This window comes from Coregonus clupeaformis, chromosome 13 (assembly GCF_020615455.1).
Source record: "Coregonus clupeaformis isolate EN_2021a chromosome 13, ASM2061545v1, whole genome shotgun sequence".
In the NCBI taxonomy this organism is placed as follows: Eukaryota; Metazoa; Chordata; class Actinopteri; order Salmoniformes; family Salmonidae; genus Coregonus; species Coregonus clupeaformis.
In genome coordinates this window covers 21207659-21221695 of record NC_059204.1, presented here as the reverse complement: position 1 = coordinate 21221695, position 14037 = coordinate 21207659, and the positions used below count along the sequence as shown (strand labels likewise).

Here is a 14037-nt window from a genome sequence, read left to right as displayed (position 1 = left end):
GTATGCTGTATTATACAACAGGTGGGTCTAATCCTGGATGCTGATTGGTTGAAACAGCATTCCAGGGGGTGTCTATTCCACAAGTTACCACCGGCTAAAGCTATAATGTTGAAATGCCTATTTACTCTGTTCCATCTCACTGCGCAAATCCACTGTCTCATCAGCCCAGCAAGGCAATTTATAAACTTGATCTCCACTATAAAAAGCATCTAGACATTATCTCCCATTTCTTTTTAAAACTAGCATTTGGTTTTCAACAGCGGAGATTTGTATAAACCTTGCTGTCTGTCTCTCCGACATTTGCAACATTGTTTCAATATTGAAATTCGATCTCCAGCTGTCCCATAGTAATGAACGTGTCGGGAGTCGGGATGAGACAGACAGGCAGGCAGCTTTTCTCTGCCAGTCGAAATCATGAATCAGCTGGCATAATTTGTATGGATATATACAAAGAAATGTCAATATAAAACAGGTAAAACTAAACAAAATGCAGCTAGTTTGCAGTCTTTCCAGCATCCGTTTGAAGGGAGTGTGTTAGCTGTGTTGTTGGCTAGCTCCTCTGAACAACAGTGTCCTGACCAGAGAGCACATTTTCTATGCCAGGCAAAATCGCACATCATTAGCTCATTGTTATGGATGTATCCAAATAAATGTCACTAGAAAATAGCTTAAACAAATGCAAATGCAGCTACTTTGCTGTTATTCTGACATGACTGTAAGTTAGCTGTAGTTGGCTACCTAGCAAGTAAAGGATAAGAATGTTGCCAGCCAGTATGGCAATGGAACATTTAGAACGAACGACTGGGTCTCGCGTCCATAGATACAGAACAAAAAGACTTAATGACTGGGTCGTGTCTCTGGCATCCGAACAGATAGAACAAATGACCAGTCGGCTTGGGTAGCAACCTTAGATTTGTGTCGGGACTATATACTAAACTCAGCAAAAAAAGAAACGTCCTCTCAATGTCAACTGCGTTTATTTTGTGTAAATATTTGTATGAACATAACAAGATTCAACAACTGAGACATAAACTGAACAAGTTCCACAGACATGTGTCTAACAGAAATTGAATGATGTGTCCCTGAACAAAGGGGGGGTCAAAATCAAAAGTAACAGTCAGTATCTGGTGTGGCCACCAGCTGCATTAAGTACTGCAGTGCATCTCCTCATGGACTGCACCAGATTTGCCTGTTATTGCTGTGAGATGTTACCCCACTCTTCCACCAAGGCACCTGCAAGTTTCCGGGACATTTTTGGGAGGAATGGCCCTAGCCCTCACCCTCCGATCCAACAGATCCCGGCTCTTCGCTGGCCATAGCAGAACACTGACATTCCTGTCTTGCAGGAAATCACGCACAGAACGAGCAGTATGGCTGGTGGCATTGTTATGCTGGTTGGTCATGTCAGGATGAGCCTGCAGGAAGGGTACCACATGAGGGAGGAGGATGTCTTCCCTGTAACCTCAGTCCGATGATGCTGTGACACACCGCCCCAGACCATGACGGACCCTCCACCTCCAAATCGATCCCGCTCCAGAGTACAGGCCTCGGTGTAACGCTCATTCCTTCGACGATAAACGCGAATCCGACCATCAGCCCTGGTGAGACAAAACCGCGACTTGTCAGTGAAGAGCACTTTTTCCAGTCCTGTCTGGTCCAGCGACGGTGGGTTTGTGCCCGTAGGCGACGTTGTTGCCGGTGATGTCTGGTGAGGACCTGCCTTACAACAGGCCTACAAGCCCTCAGTCCAGACTCTCTCAGCCTATTGCGGACAGTCTGAGCACTGATGGAGGGATTGTGCGTTCCTGCTGTAACTCGGGCAGTTGTTGTTGCCATCCTGTACCTGTCCCGCAGGTGTGATGTTCGGATGTACCGATCCTGTGCAGGTGTTGTTACACGTGGTCTGCCACTGCGAGGACGATCAGCTGTCCGTCCTGTCTCCCTGTAGCGCTGTCTTAGGCGTCTCACAGTACGGAGATTGCAATTTATTGCCCTGGCCACATCTGCAGTCCTCATGCTTCCTTGCAGCATGCCTAAGGCACGTTCACGCAGATGAGCAGGGACCCTGGGCATCTTTCTTTTGGTGTTTTTCAGAGTCAGTAGAAAGGCCTCTTTAGTGTCCTAAGTTTTCATAACTGTGACCTTAATTGCCTACCGTCTGTAAGCTGTTAGTGTCTTAATGACCGTTCCACAGATGCATGTTCATTAATTGTTTATGGTTCATTGAACAAGCATGGGAAACCCTTTAAAATGAAGATCTGTGAAGTTATTTGGATTTTTACAAATTATCTTTGAAAGACAGGGTCCTGAAAAAGGCACGTTTCTTTTTTTGCTGAATTTATATATACAAAAGTATGTGGACACCCCTTAAAATGATGGATTCAGCTATTTCAGCCACACCCGTTGCTGACAGGTGTATAAAATTTAACACACCGCCATGCAATCTCCATAGACAAACATTGGCATTAGAATGGCCTTACTGAAGAGCTCAGTGACTTTCAACATGGCACTGTCATAGGATGCCACCTTTCCAACAAGTCAGTTCGTCAAATTTCTGCCCTGCTAGAGCTGCCCCGGTCCACTCTAAGTGCTGTTATTGTGAAGTGGAAACTTCTAGGAGCAACAACGGCTCAGCCGTTAAATGGTAGGCCACACAAGCTCACAGAACGGGACCGGACAGTGCTGAAGCGCCTAGCGCATAAAAATCGTCTGTCCTAGGTTGCAACACTCCCTACCGATTTCCAAACTGCCTCTGGAAGCAACGTCAGTACAATAACTGTTTGTCGGGAGCTTCATAAAATGGGTTTCCATGGCCGAACAGCCACACACAAGCCTAAGATCACCATGCGCTATGCCAAGCGTCGGCTGGAGTGATGTAAAGCTCACCGCCATTGGACTCTGGAGCAGTGGAAACGCTTTCTCTGGAGTGATGAATCACACGACGGACGGATCTGGGATTGGCGGATGCCAGGAGAACGCTACCTGCCCCAGTGCATAGTGCCAACTGTAAAGTTTGGTGGAGGAGGAATAATGGTCTGGGGCTGTTTTTCATGGTTCAGGCCCTCTTAGTTCCAGTGAAGGGAAATCTTAACGCTACATTCTAGACGATTATGTGCTTCCAACTTTGTGGCAACAGTTTGGGGAAGGCCCATTCCTGTTTCAGCATGACAATGCCCCCGTGGGGCCTCCCGAGTGGCGCAGCGGTCTAAGGCACTGATCAGGGCTAGAGGCGTCACTACAGATCTGGGTTCGATCCCGGGCTGTGTTGCAGCCGGCGGCGACCGGGAGACCCATGAGGTGGCGCACAATTGGCCCAGCATTGTCCAGGTTAGCGGAGGGTTTGGCCGGCTGGGATGTCCTTGTCCCATCGCGCTCTAGCGACTCCTTGTGGAGGCCGGGCGCATGCACGCTTCGGTCGCCAGCTGTACGGTGTTTCCTCCTACACATTGGTGTGGCTGGCTTCCGGGTTAAGCGAGCAGTGTGTCAAGAAGCAGTGCGGCTTGGCGGGGTCGTGTTTTGGAGGACGAATGGCTCTCGACCTTCGCCTCTCCCGAATCCGCACGAGAGTTGCAGCGATGGGACAAGACTGTAACTACCAATTGGATATAACGGGGGTATAAAGTCACACAAAAAAAGAAAAGACAATGCCCCCGTGCACAAATCGAGGTCCATACAGAAATGGTTTGTCGATATCGGTGTGGAAGAACTTGACTGGCCCTGACCTCAACCCAATCAATCACCTTTGGGATTAATTGGAACACCGACTGCGAGCCAGGCCTAATCACTCAACATCAGTGCCAGACCTCACTAATGCTCTTGTGGCTGAATGAAAGCAAGTCCCTGCAGCAATGTTCCAGCATATAGTGGAAAGCCTTCCCAGAAGAGTAGAGGCTGTTATAGCAGCAATGAGGGGACCAACTCCATATTAATGCCCATGATTTTGGAATCAGATGTTCGACGAGCAGGTGTGTAGTGTATCTCGTGGAAGGATGAAATAGTATGAAGGATGAAATAGTATGAATAAATCCATCAAAATAACGTTTTTTATGAAAATATGTCAATCATTATTTGAATATGTTGGTAACCCGTTGTATAAAAGTGATAATGCCCTTGAAGCCGGTGTTTGGAGGATAAACAGTGCATTCAGGAAGTATTCAGACCCCTTCCCTTTTTCCAACATTTTGTTATATTAAAGCCTAATTCTAAAATGGATTAAATAAAACATTTACCTCATCAATCTACACAGAATATCCCATAATGACAACAGGTTTTTTTAAATGTTTGCAATTGTATTAAAAATAAAAAACAGAAATACCTTATTTACATAAGTATTCAGACCCTTTGTATGAGACTTGAAATTGAGCTCAGGTGCATCGTGTTTCCATTGATCATCCTTGAGATATTTCTACATCTTGATTGGAGTCCACCTGTGGTAAATTCAATTGATTGGACATGATTTGGAAAGGCACTGTCTATGTAAGGTCCCACAGTTGACAGTGCATGTCAGAGCAAAAACCAAGCCATGAGGTCGAAGGAACTGTCCATAGAGCTCCGAGACAGGATTGTGATGAGGCACAGATTTGGGGTAGGGTACCAAAAAATTTCTGCAGCATTGAAGGTCCCCAAGAACAATTTAACCTCTGAGATATCAAACTACAGTTATACACAATACCTCATCTACCATGATGGTTTAAATTAAATATTGTATTGCTAGTGAAGAGAGGCTTTGTGATAGTTCAGCACTTTCCGTCACCACTCTCCAGCATATGAACTGATGTTCTATGAAATTGTCTTCATCTGCTTGTAGGTTCAGAAAGCCTGAGTGAGCAGTGGTTTCCCCCCACAACAACACACTAATGGACTCTGTGCCGAGTAGTGCCCACGCTGGGGTGGTCCAGTCAGGGCAGAACTGGGTTAAAATAGTATTTGTTAATAGTGTATCAGGAAGTGTATTAGCTGCAGCAGGAGACAAGGGCTTTAGACACTTAACTGTAAAATCATTCAGTCATCATCACCTGTTTACCCAGCAGCCAGTTACACTGTAGTGTAGGCTAGGCTATCAGAGTGGCTTTGGAGGAGTTCCTGCTAGGCTCTTGTGTCAATGAGTCTCTGTAGACACTGGCAGGGCTGACGTCCAACAGCTTTTATCATCTCTCTTTTATTACGTCAGACTAGAAGGGAGTATTAGCAGGTACAGTTACAGAGTCTTATATAGATAGATCTAAGGCTCTGCTTACAGTAAGGGATGTGTCACTGTCAGATAAGCATACATGCCCAGACTTGAGGATGTCTGGTGGTTTAGATGTGTTAATTGTTCATGGTTAAGTAACCCTTTATTATCTAGTGATTAGGCTAAGATTTATGAATTAACTGTCTAATGCAATCGCAAACCTTCTGGAATAATAAATGAAATACAATAGGCCTATTCTGTCAAACATGCTTAGAAAAGTTAGACATTTCTGCATTCGCAAATGCACCTGCTTTTTGTTTGTAAAGGCCTTTTTTATTCTCCTTCCATCTTGAATATAGAGGTAACAGGTACATGAACCGACATTGGAAAAGTGGGTACACTGTCACTACAGACACAGCGCCATCTCATGGTGGCACCAAACAGTACACTTGTAGAGAGAAGCCCCTTGATGGACCAACTAACCAATTATGTCAACTATTCATGTGACTAACCAATCAGATCATCTCCTACTATGTCCCAGGTGGAGGCTGAGTGCCAGCAGGTGGCGGAGCAAGCCGTGAGGCGGGAGGAGGAGCTGAGTGGCCGAGTCAGTGCCCTGGAGAAGGGTGGCCGGCAGGCCGACGGCCAGATCAAGGACCTGAAGGAGACCATCTTTGAGCTGGAGGACCAGGTGGAGCAGCAGAGGGCCGTCCACCTCCACACCAACCAGACCATCCTGGACCTAGAGAGTACGTTCACTAGTGTATATATCACCAGTCTACTACTGTACTACCTTACCTCCTCCATCCTGGACCTGGAGAGTACAACTGTCATCAACCTAACTTTTACTTGTTACAGGAGCACAGCACTCCTAATCACATAAGGCCCAGATTAAGCCAACACCTGCACAAAATAGCAGGAATAGGCTTATTCAGTGTATATCACCACTGTGGGAAGCTCTGTGAGTCCATCAGGCAGGTCTCTCAGCTGGGGCTGACAGATGCGAGCAGCTGTCTGAGGCACCAGATCTATGGCTGGGCTCCACTACACTGACATACAGATATCTGAGTGTTGGCCTGACAGGGCTCTCCACTGATTCACTGTGACCCTACAGGCTTGTTAGATGTAGAGGACTATTAAAGGCTCTCTCCCACTGAGCCCTTAATGCTGGGATGACATGCAGATTGTCTCCCCACCAGAAGCCTCAGCACAGCAGACACACAGACAGACACAGGCAATTCTGTCCAACTTCAACTGCACACTGTTTTATTACGAGCACATCTGTCTCTATCCTACAGACCTGTTTGTGCAGTTGGTTAAAGCAATGCTATAACTAAATATGTGTAGCGGTATGCATTGTTTAAGTCCTTTTATTTGGTTAGTGGTGAGGCTCGCGACACATGGATTAAGTATGAGTTATGGATATAGCAATGCAGATTTAACCGATAGCAGGCTCATAATAACCATATAAATTAGCCCTGTAGTACCACCAGTAAAAGAGGTTAGATTTACTGTATATATTTATCAGCCTAAGAAATGGCTGCAGCTCCTCCAGTTATGATATGCGCCTCTCGCAGATGTATTCTGTGGTTGATGTTTTCAAAGTAATGACATATTTCTCTTTCTTTACAGACCAACTCAAGAAGCTGGAGGAGCAGAAGGCTGAAGTGGAGAGGCAGCTGAAGATCTTGAGTAAACAAATGAAGGTAGTGATCTGACTGTTAGTGGTTTTATACTTTCAGGTGGTTTGCTGGTGGTCAAGATGGTAAAGGTTTGTGACTGCTATGATGCAAAGAGAATCACAATCCTCATATGGTATATACTGTGTGTGTGTGTGTGTGTGTGTGTGTGTGTGTGTGTGTGTGTGTGTGTGTGTGTGTGTGTGTGTGTGTGTGTGTGTGTGTGTGTGCATTTGTGTGTGTGTGTGCGTATTTATGTGTGTTTGTGTTCAGGACGAGACGGAGGAGTGGCGGCGGTTCCAGGCAGACCTCCAGACAGCCGTAGTGGTGGCCAACGACATCAAGGTGGAGGCCCAGCAGGAGATCCGCTCTCTGAGGAGGAGGTTACAGGAGGAGCAGGGGCGCAGCGCCAAGCTCTCCTCAGACCTGGAGCAGCTGCAGGGAGTCAGGTACGTACCGTATGGCTGGGAGGGTTTAGTACCTACAGCAGTACTATTCAATTACGGTCCTGGAGGGCCAAAACACTTCTGGTTTTTGTTTCTACCTGAATGTACTCATCTGATGTTCCAGGTCTAAATCAGCCCCTGATGAGATGGGAAGAATGTAACCCAGAAGTGTAATTGGCCTTAAGGGGCCCAATTTGAATAGCCCTGACCTACAGTATACCTTCCCTACTCCTCCCTCTGTCTCTATCCAACATCCAACCTCCTCTCCCTTCCCCTAGCCCTTCCCCTCTCGCTCCCTCTCAGCACTGGGCCTCTCTCTATCCTAGCTAACACACTCTGTCCTGGAGCTGCTGCTACTCTAGGGCTTGCCATATCCCACCGATGGTATAAGTGTTCAATATAGTAGTCAGTATCATATAGGATGCAGTGTGGGAGGCTATAGGGAGCCGAGATGGAAGGAACCATTTGTATTTCAATACGCCATTAATCGGTTCCTTTTAAAATATTTTAAGAGGCTTCCCCAAAAATTCTGATTTGACCTCACGGTAGCTTATGATGTTCAGCATTGTTTGTGTGGGGGATGCATTGAAACGAGGTGATGCTAGCTGCCAATTAGGATATGATTCACCATTAAATTCTGGGATTTTGGGGGGCTTAAAATCCTGGGCTTTGGCAAACCTTGCTAATAGAGGATTGGCAGGCGGTCTCCTCTCATGCATTATCTTGGTCTGTCCATCTGGTTGCTGCTGCAATACTCTGACTGCTCTATCTGTCTGTCTACCACTCACCACCACCGATTGTAACACACTGGACTAGCAGTGGACCCTAGCATTTCACTGAGACAAGCTGTTTTATCGGAGTAGTGTAGCACTAATATAGTGGCTTAAGCTCTGCCTAGAAATGCTGCTGCCCAGACTGCACTGACAGAAGCACTAAACTTTTTGAGTCGGTTCTCTTCAAAATATAAAATGAGACAGACACTTTAGCATCATTCCTCTGTTTTGTTTTGTTTCATGTGGCTACCTGTATACCATGGTCTGTGCTGCCAGGGACATGATTGGTTGGTGTGTTGATGAAAAGCTTAGCCTATTGGTCCTGTGTCTTGTGTGCAGTGACAATGACAGTATGATGAGAGGCAAATTAGGCCAGTATTGTTAATATTACAGAGCTCATCAGTTAGTTTGTAATATAGCTTGCCTGACATAAAACATGTAAACGTGTAAATTAGAACGTAAAGAAGAATGCGGTACTTTACTTTACTTTCCCCTGTACGTGCCTGGGACAAACCAGACCAGAAGCTCCCCTCCTCCCTGAGATCATTCGTTCTCTCAAGGATGTCCCCCTCTCAGACATGGCTCCTTATAGAAAGCCCAGGTGAGTCCACTGCACTGCACTGCCAGCTCAGTGAATGCTGCCTTTAGAGGGAATGCTACTGCTGATTTTCCTTCCTACTGCTTCCTGCTGCTTCCTACTGATTGTCTGTCTGACTGGCTGGCAGCTGCACAAACTGTCTATCAGCTGCCTGTGTCCTTTCATTTGGGTGGGCTGGGGTTTGCTTTGCTTAATTTCTACCAAAAGAAACTGCTACTAAAATGTTATTTTGGTACTTGGCGCCATCTGCTGTTCTGTTGAATCAATCCTTTACCTAGCCTCTCGGTTCCTCTGGAGAATTGTCAAGTAGTATGACATGGCATGACTGATTTGTACTCATGCTACCATCTGCTTTATTAAATAAACAACATTTGGTCTGTATAGAATTGTATACATGTAGACAGAACTCAGGACAGATTTTATTTCATTAGCCAGCTAAGAGACACATGGAGACAGAGAGAGGGACAGACAGAGGAAAAGCCTCTATTGCTATAGTGACTTTAGAGAAAGAAACCACTCTGGTTGTGCTACATACAGTATACATGTGCAGTTGGGGTCTTAAACAAATTACAGGTAGACAAGTACATGGCTTTTTATGAGGGTATATTCTCTATTTATTTCAACTCATGTTGTCTCTGGTTTCGGTCTTGTTTTTCAGACTTGGGGCTGGAGCCAGTTTTGATACTAAGACTGCAGTAGAGGGGCGGTAGAAAAGTCCAACCACATCACATCGGGACTCTCTGAAGACAGACTGACAGTATTATTGTAAAGAGTTGCTTTGATCAGTATTACCATAAAAACTGTTATGTGGTATGTAATTCTGATGGGTTTATTAGCAAGGTTGGTGACCGGTGCATATACAATATGAGCCCCAGACAGAGTCAGACTGTCGTTTACAGTTAATCCAATCTGTTGTGAAACAGCACTTGGCTGCCAAATTAACACATATTTGTTCGTGAAATCTTTCTAAAATGCTGTACACCTTTTTATCTGTGTTGTTTGCAGTGTTTTCTGTGGTATTTGTGTTTATGAATCTCTCCTCTCTGGCGGTCAAGAGAGGGGACTGATCATAAGATAGGAGGGGTTTCTGTTACTGATTCCTATTTGCTTTTGTGCCTTTTAGACACTTAAATTGCCTCAGTGGTGAATATTCACTTACTCAATGTGTTGTTAAAGAAGAGTCATTGATTTGTTAAGAAAACAAATGATGAGAATTAGACACATTTTTTGTTCAGTTCTCTGAAGGTTGACTGAAGCACAAACAGTCTGTTTATCAGCTGTATGCTGACAGTTATCATTATGAGTCAGATATATTTTTTCTGTTAGGTTTCATTACGTTTCAGGCCAAGTGCAAGTTTAAAAAGCCAAACAGAAAAGCTTTTCAAGTTATTTTTGTTGATCAGAGCTGGTTTTATTGGTCTTTTGGTTTATAATTGTTCTAATACGTTTCCTAGCAGTTCTGCATCTGTGGTTATTATTACGATCCGTTTCTTATAACTGACCGTTTGGAATATCTGTTACTTCAAAAAGTGCTTGGATGATATTTACGTTTTTTTATGGTAGTAATCAACAATCAGTTCACTTTAAGTTTCAAGTCTTTGAGAGTATTGATGGCTACTTAGATGTAGTCATGTACTGTAGTTGGATATTTGGTATTTCATTTGCACCTTGTGTTAAAAATGTATATCAGATAATGTGGTGTGATAATTTACCACTAGATGGCGTTATTTACCAGACATCAAGAACGGCAAAACATCAATAACCTGCACTGGTCAGTAGTCCTACATTGTGTGTATGTATAGTCACCGAGCTACAGTTGAAGTCCAGCTCACCAGTTTGAGTTCTGCCTACAGACAACAACACTGAACCACAGACAGTATATTATTACATTATCACTGGTCATTATCACGTTATCACTAATAATGTTCACACAGGAAGGCCACTGTGAATTTAAGCCATAAGGGTAATCAACTGCTGATCACTGCCCAATTCAATCAGCCCTCACTGCCTCAGATTTACAGCCGTGCCTAAAACTCATTATGAACTGGCTTAACTCATCAAAATGTCAAAATCATTGTCAAAATGTTCTTTAGTTCTGTAGGCCATAATGTTCCACTCTGAACTTCAGCGCGCTAAAAGCATTGTGAATTTTTTATCACTCATTCTGAAGTATTTCTAATGCAACCCCATCAGGTCAAATAAAAAGCCTCTCATTTTTTATGACTGCTTCAGGGTAGACGTCAGATCATTGAAGTGATGCTGGCGTCATGACACCCATTAGAAGTGTATAATGACCAACTGCCACCCTGTAAACCTCAGGTTATAATGATTATTATTACCTAGTAACAGGACTATTCAGTAGATGCAGTCATACAAAAGCCATAGTATTCGACCAGAGACAGATAGACGTGCTGGTTAAGTTTAACTTTGAGTACTATCGATATTGCCAAAAAAGGCCACCTCATCATAAGACATATGGTGGTAACTGTGTGTTGATGAACTTTTATCTTCCTTTGATTTAAAGCCATGCTCAACAGTTCAACAAGTGAATGTGCAACAGTTGATTTATTATTTTAGTTGAAATCTTATTGAGAGTTGGACTCCGGTTTTAATACCTGTGACAGATCGAATATACAATACTGTTTATCTAGAGAAATAGTCAATATAAGGTGTTTGTCTGTCTGTTTATTTTGTATTTGTTCAATGGAAAGTCAATAAATGAAATGACTCTAGTCTTGACTTGGTTTGCGTGCGTTTGTTTGAGTCCACTGTCTTTGGGAGGTTGACATTACAGTAGTTCTGCTTCCTCCTCACCAGTTTCCTTACTGTGGTCCTCTGTAGCTCAGCTGGTAGAGCATGGCGCTTGTAACGCCAGGGTAGTGGGTTCGATCCCCGCGACCACCCATACACAAAAATGTATGCACACATGACTGTAAGTCGCTTTGGATAAAAGCGTCTGCTAAATGGCATATTATTATTATTATTATTACTTCAGTTAAATAATAATAATAATAATAATAATATGCCATTTAGCAGACGCTTTTATCCAAAGCGACTTACAGTCATGCGTGCATACATTTTTTTTTGTGTATGGGTGTACAGTTCTCTTCTCAACCCTTCCATATCCATCCATCAGTGACAATACTCCATCACTCACTCAGGCTCTCTCTCAGTTCATGATCTGCAGTCTAATGTCCAAAAGGAAAGGATGGAGAACTTTGTACATACTTTTTGTTGCAGCTTGGGTGTTGTCGTCTACAATTAAACCCAGTTATTGACTTTTACATGTGAAATGTGTACATAATCATACACAATATGCTTCTGATCTATTGAGCAAATATTACATGGAACAGTCAATGCACTGGGCAAACATCATCATTACCTTTCTTTAGAACATCAATTGAGTAATCTCTAAACCAGGGGTGTCAAACGTACGGCCCGCGGGCCGGATCAGGCCCGCAAACGGGTTTAATCCGGCCCGCGAGATTATTATTATTTTTTTTTTTACTGTATAAAAATGCGCTGCAATTTTTCAATTAAATAAACTGCTGTTCCAATTGCGTCCACTGGATGGCGCAATAGCAATTGTGTTAAGCAAGCAAACTGTTTATACCGGGGCAGAGCAAGTAGGTCAAGCACGTGCAGCCAATGAGCTACTTTGTTTTGCCCGCGATATTTATTACGGCTTCTACTTTTAACATTATGTGCTTTGGCACCCTCATTGCCCCAATATGTCTCTGTCAAAAAAGAGAAAAGTGGACGCAGAGTGCAGAGTGTTCCAAGAAAAATGGTCATCCTATTTATTCACGGAATTGAATGGGAAAGCTGTATGTTTGGTGTGTTCAGAGCATGTTGCAGTGCTGAAAGAATATAACCTTCGTCGCCACTATGTGAGTCTTCATGCCGACAAATATGACAACTTTCAAGGACAGCGGAGATGAGAGAAGGTGAATGAACTGTTGGCGGGTCTGAAGAAACAGCAGTCTGTGTTTACTCACAGCCGAGACATCAGTGACGCTGCATTGAAAGCTAGCTACCTCATTGCTAATGAAATCGCAGTGGCTTCAAAACCATTTAGTGAGGGTGAATTTGTAAAAACATGCATGATGAAGGCAGCGGAGATTGTGTGCCCTGAAAAGCGGCAGGCTTTTGCAAATATCAGCCTGACAAGAAACACAGTTGCAGACAGGATTTCCGATCTTTCAGTGGATTTGGACAGCCAGTTGAAGCAAAAAGTAAAGTCATTTATTGCGTTTTCGGTTGCAATTGATGAAAGCACGGACATTACAGATGTTGCACAACTGGCCATTTTCATCCGCGGAGTTGATGACACATTGACCGTCACCGAGGAGTTCGTGGAGTTGGTGCCGATGACAGATACAACGACAGCAGCTGATATTTTTACCGCACTCGTCGGCGCGCTGGACAGGGTCGGAGTGGACTGGTCCCGCGCTGTCAGCCTGGCTACAGATGGTGCGCCCTCAATGATCGGGAAAAAAGCAGGCGTTGTGACAAAGTTCAGAGAGAAAGTGCAATCTGCAAATGGAGGACGTGATTTTTTGACTTTTCACTGTATTTTGCACCAGGAGGCTTTGTGTTGCAAGTCATTAAAGATGGATAATGTCATGAAGGTGGTCATCCAAACTGTTAATTTCATCCGATCCAGAAGCCTGAATCACCGTCAGTTTGACAGCCTTCTCAGAGAGAAAGACCACATCTATGGCCTGCCATACCACACTGAGGTAAGATGGTTAAGCCGAGGTGCTGTGCTGAGGCGTTTCTTTGATTTACGAGAACAAATTGAACAGTTCATGGAAGAAAAGGGCAAACCAGTGTTAGAATTTCATTCCGCAGAATGGATGCAGGACCTTGCATTTATGGTGGATGTTACAGAGCACCTGAATAACTTGAACAAACAGCTGCAAGGGTGCAACAAAGTTGTCACGCAGTATTATGACAGCATACGTTCTTTCAAGTTGAAGCTGTCATTGTGGGAGACGCAACTTGCCAGTGGTGATGCAGCTCACTTCCCCTGTCTGAAAAATGTGTGCGCGACCCAACATGTGGCAGACATGAAGCGGTTCAAAGATAAAATAACGGGACTGTTACGGGAGTTTGAGCAACGCTTTCAGATTTATGTTTATGTTTTTATGTTGATGTGCTATTGTTTTTAATTGATTGTATTTGTATATTTAACCTATTCTTGACTCTGTGGTTCTTGCACTTGTTTGGGGAACAGGATTTCATTATTTTTATCTACATTTCTGCCTGAGAAATGACACCCTGATATAGTTCTGTGATCTGTGATATACTTCTGTGAATCACTGAGGCATTGTGTGTTTGTGTGTTCTTTGTCCTCAGAACTTTCAAA

At 44.0% G+C, this 14037-nt stretch overlaps 1 protein-coding gene across 3 annotated transcripts in view; it reads left to right on the top strand.

The window, feature by feature from the left end:
- LOC121579443 (cytospin-B) overlaps nucleotides 1–11398 on the top strand; it is an 83518-nt gene extending 72120 nt beyond the window's left edge. For 2 of the 3 annotated variants that reach the window (XM_041894037.1, XM_041894039.1), the window contains 5 exons: nucleotides 5712–5919; nucleotides 6803–6876; nucleotides 7123–7298; nucleotides 8586–8669; nucleotides 9325–11398. In XM_041894037.1, the coding sequence (XP_041749971.1) occupies nucleotides 5712–5919; nucleotides 6803–6876; nucleotides 7123–7298; nucleotides 8586–8669; nucleotides 9325–9376 (594 nt within the window). In that variant the 3' untranslated portion in view covers nucleotides 9377–11398. The remainder of the gene's footprint in view (nucleotides 1–5711; nucleotides 5920–6802; nucleotides 6877–7122; nucleotides 7299–8585; nucleotides 8670–9324) is intronic. The other variant, XM_041894038.2, reaches the window with a different exon arrangement.
- Nucleotides 11399–14037: the final 2639 nt, after the last annotated feature.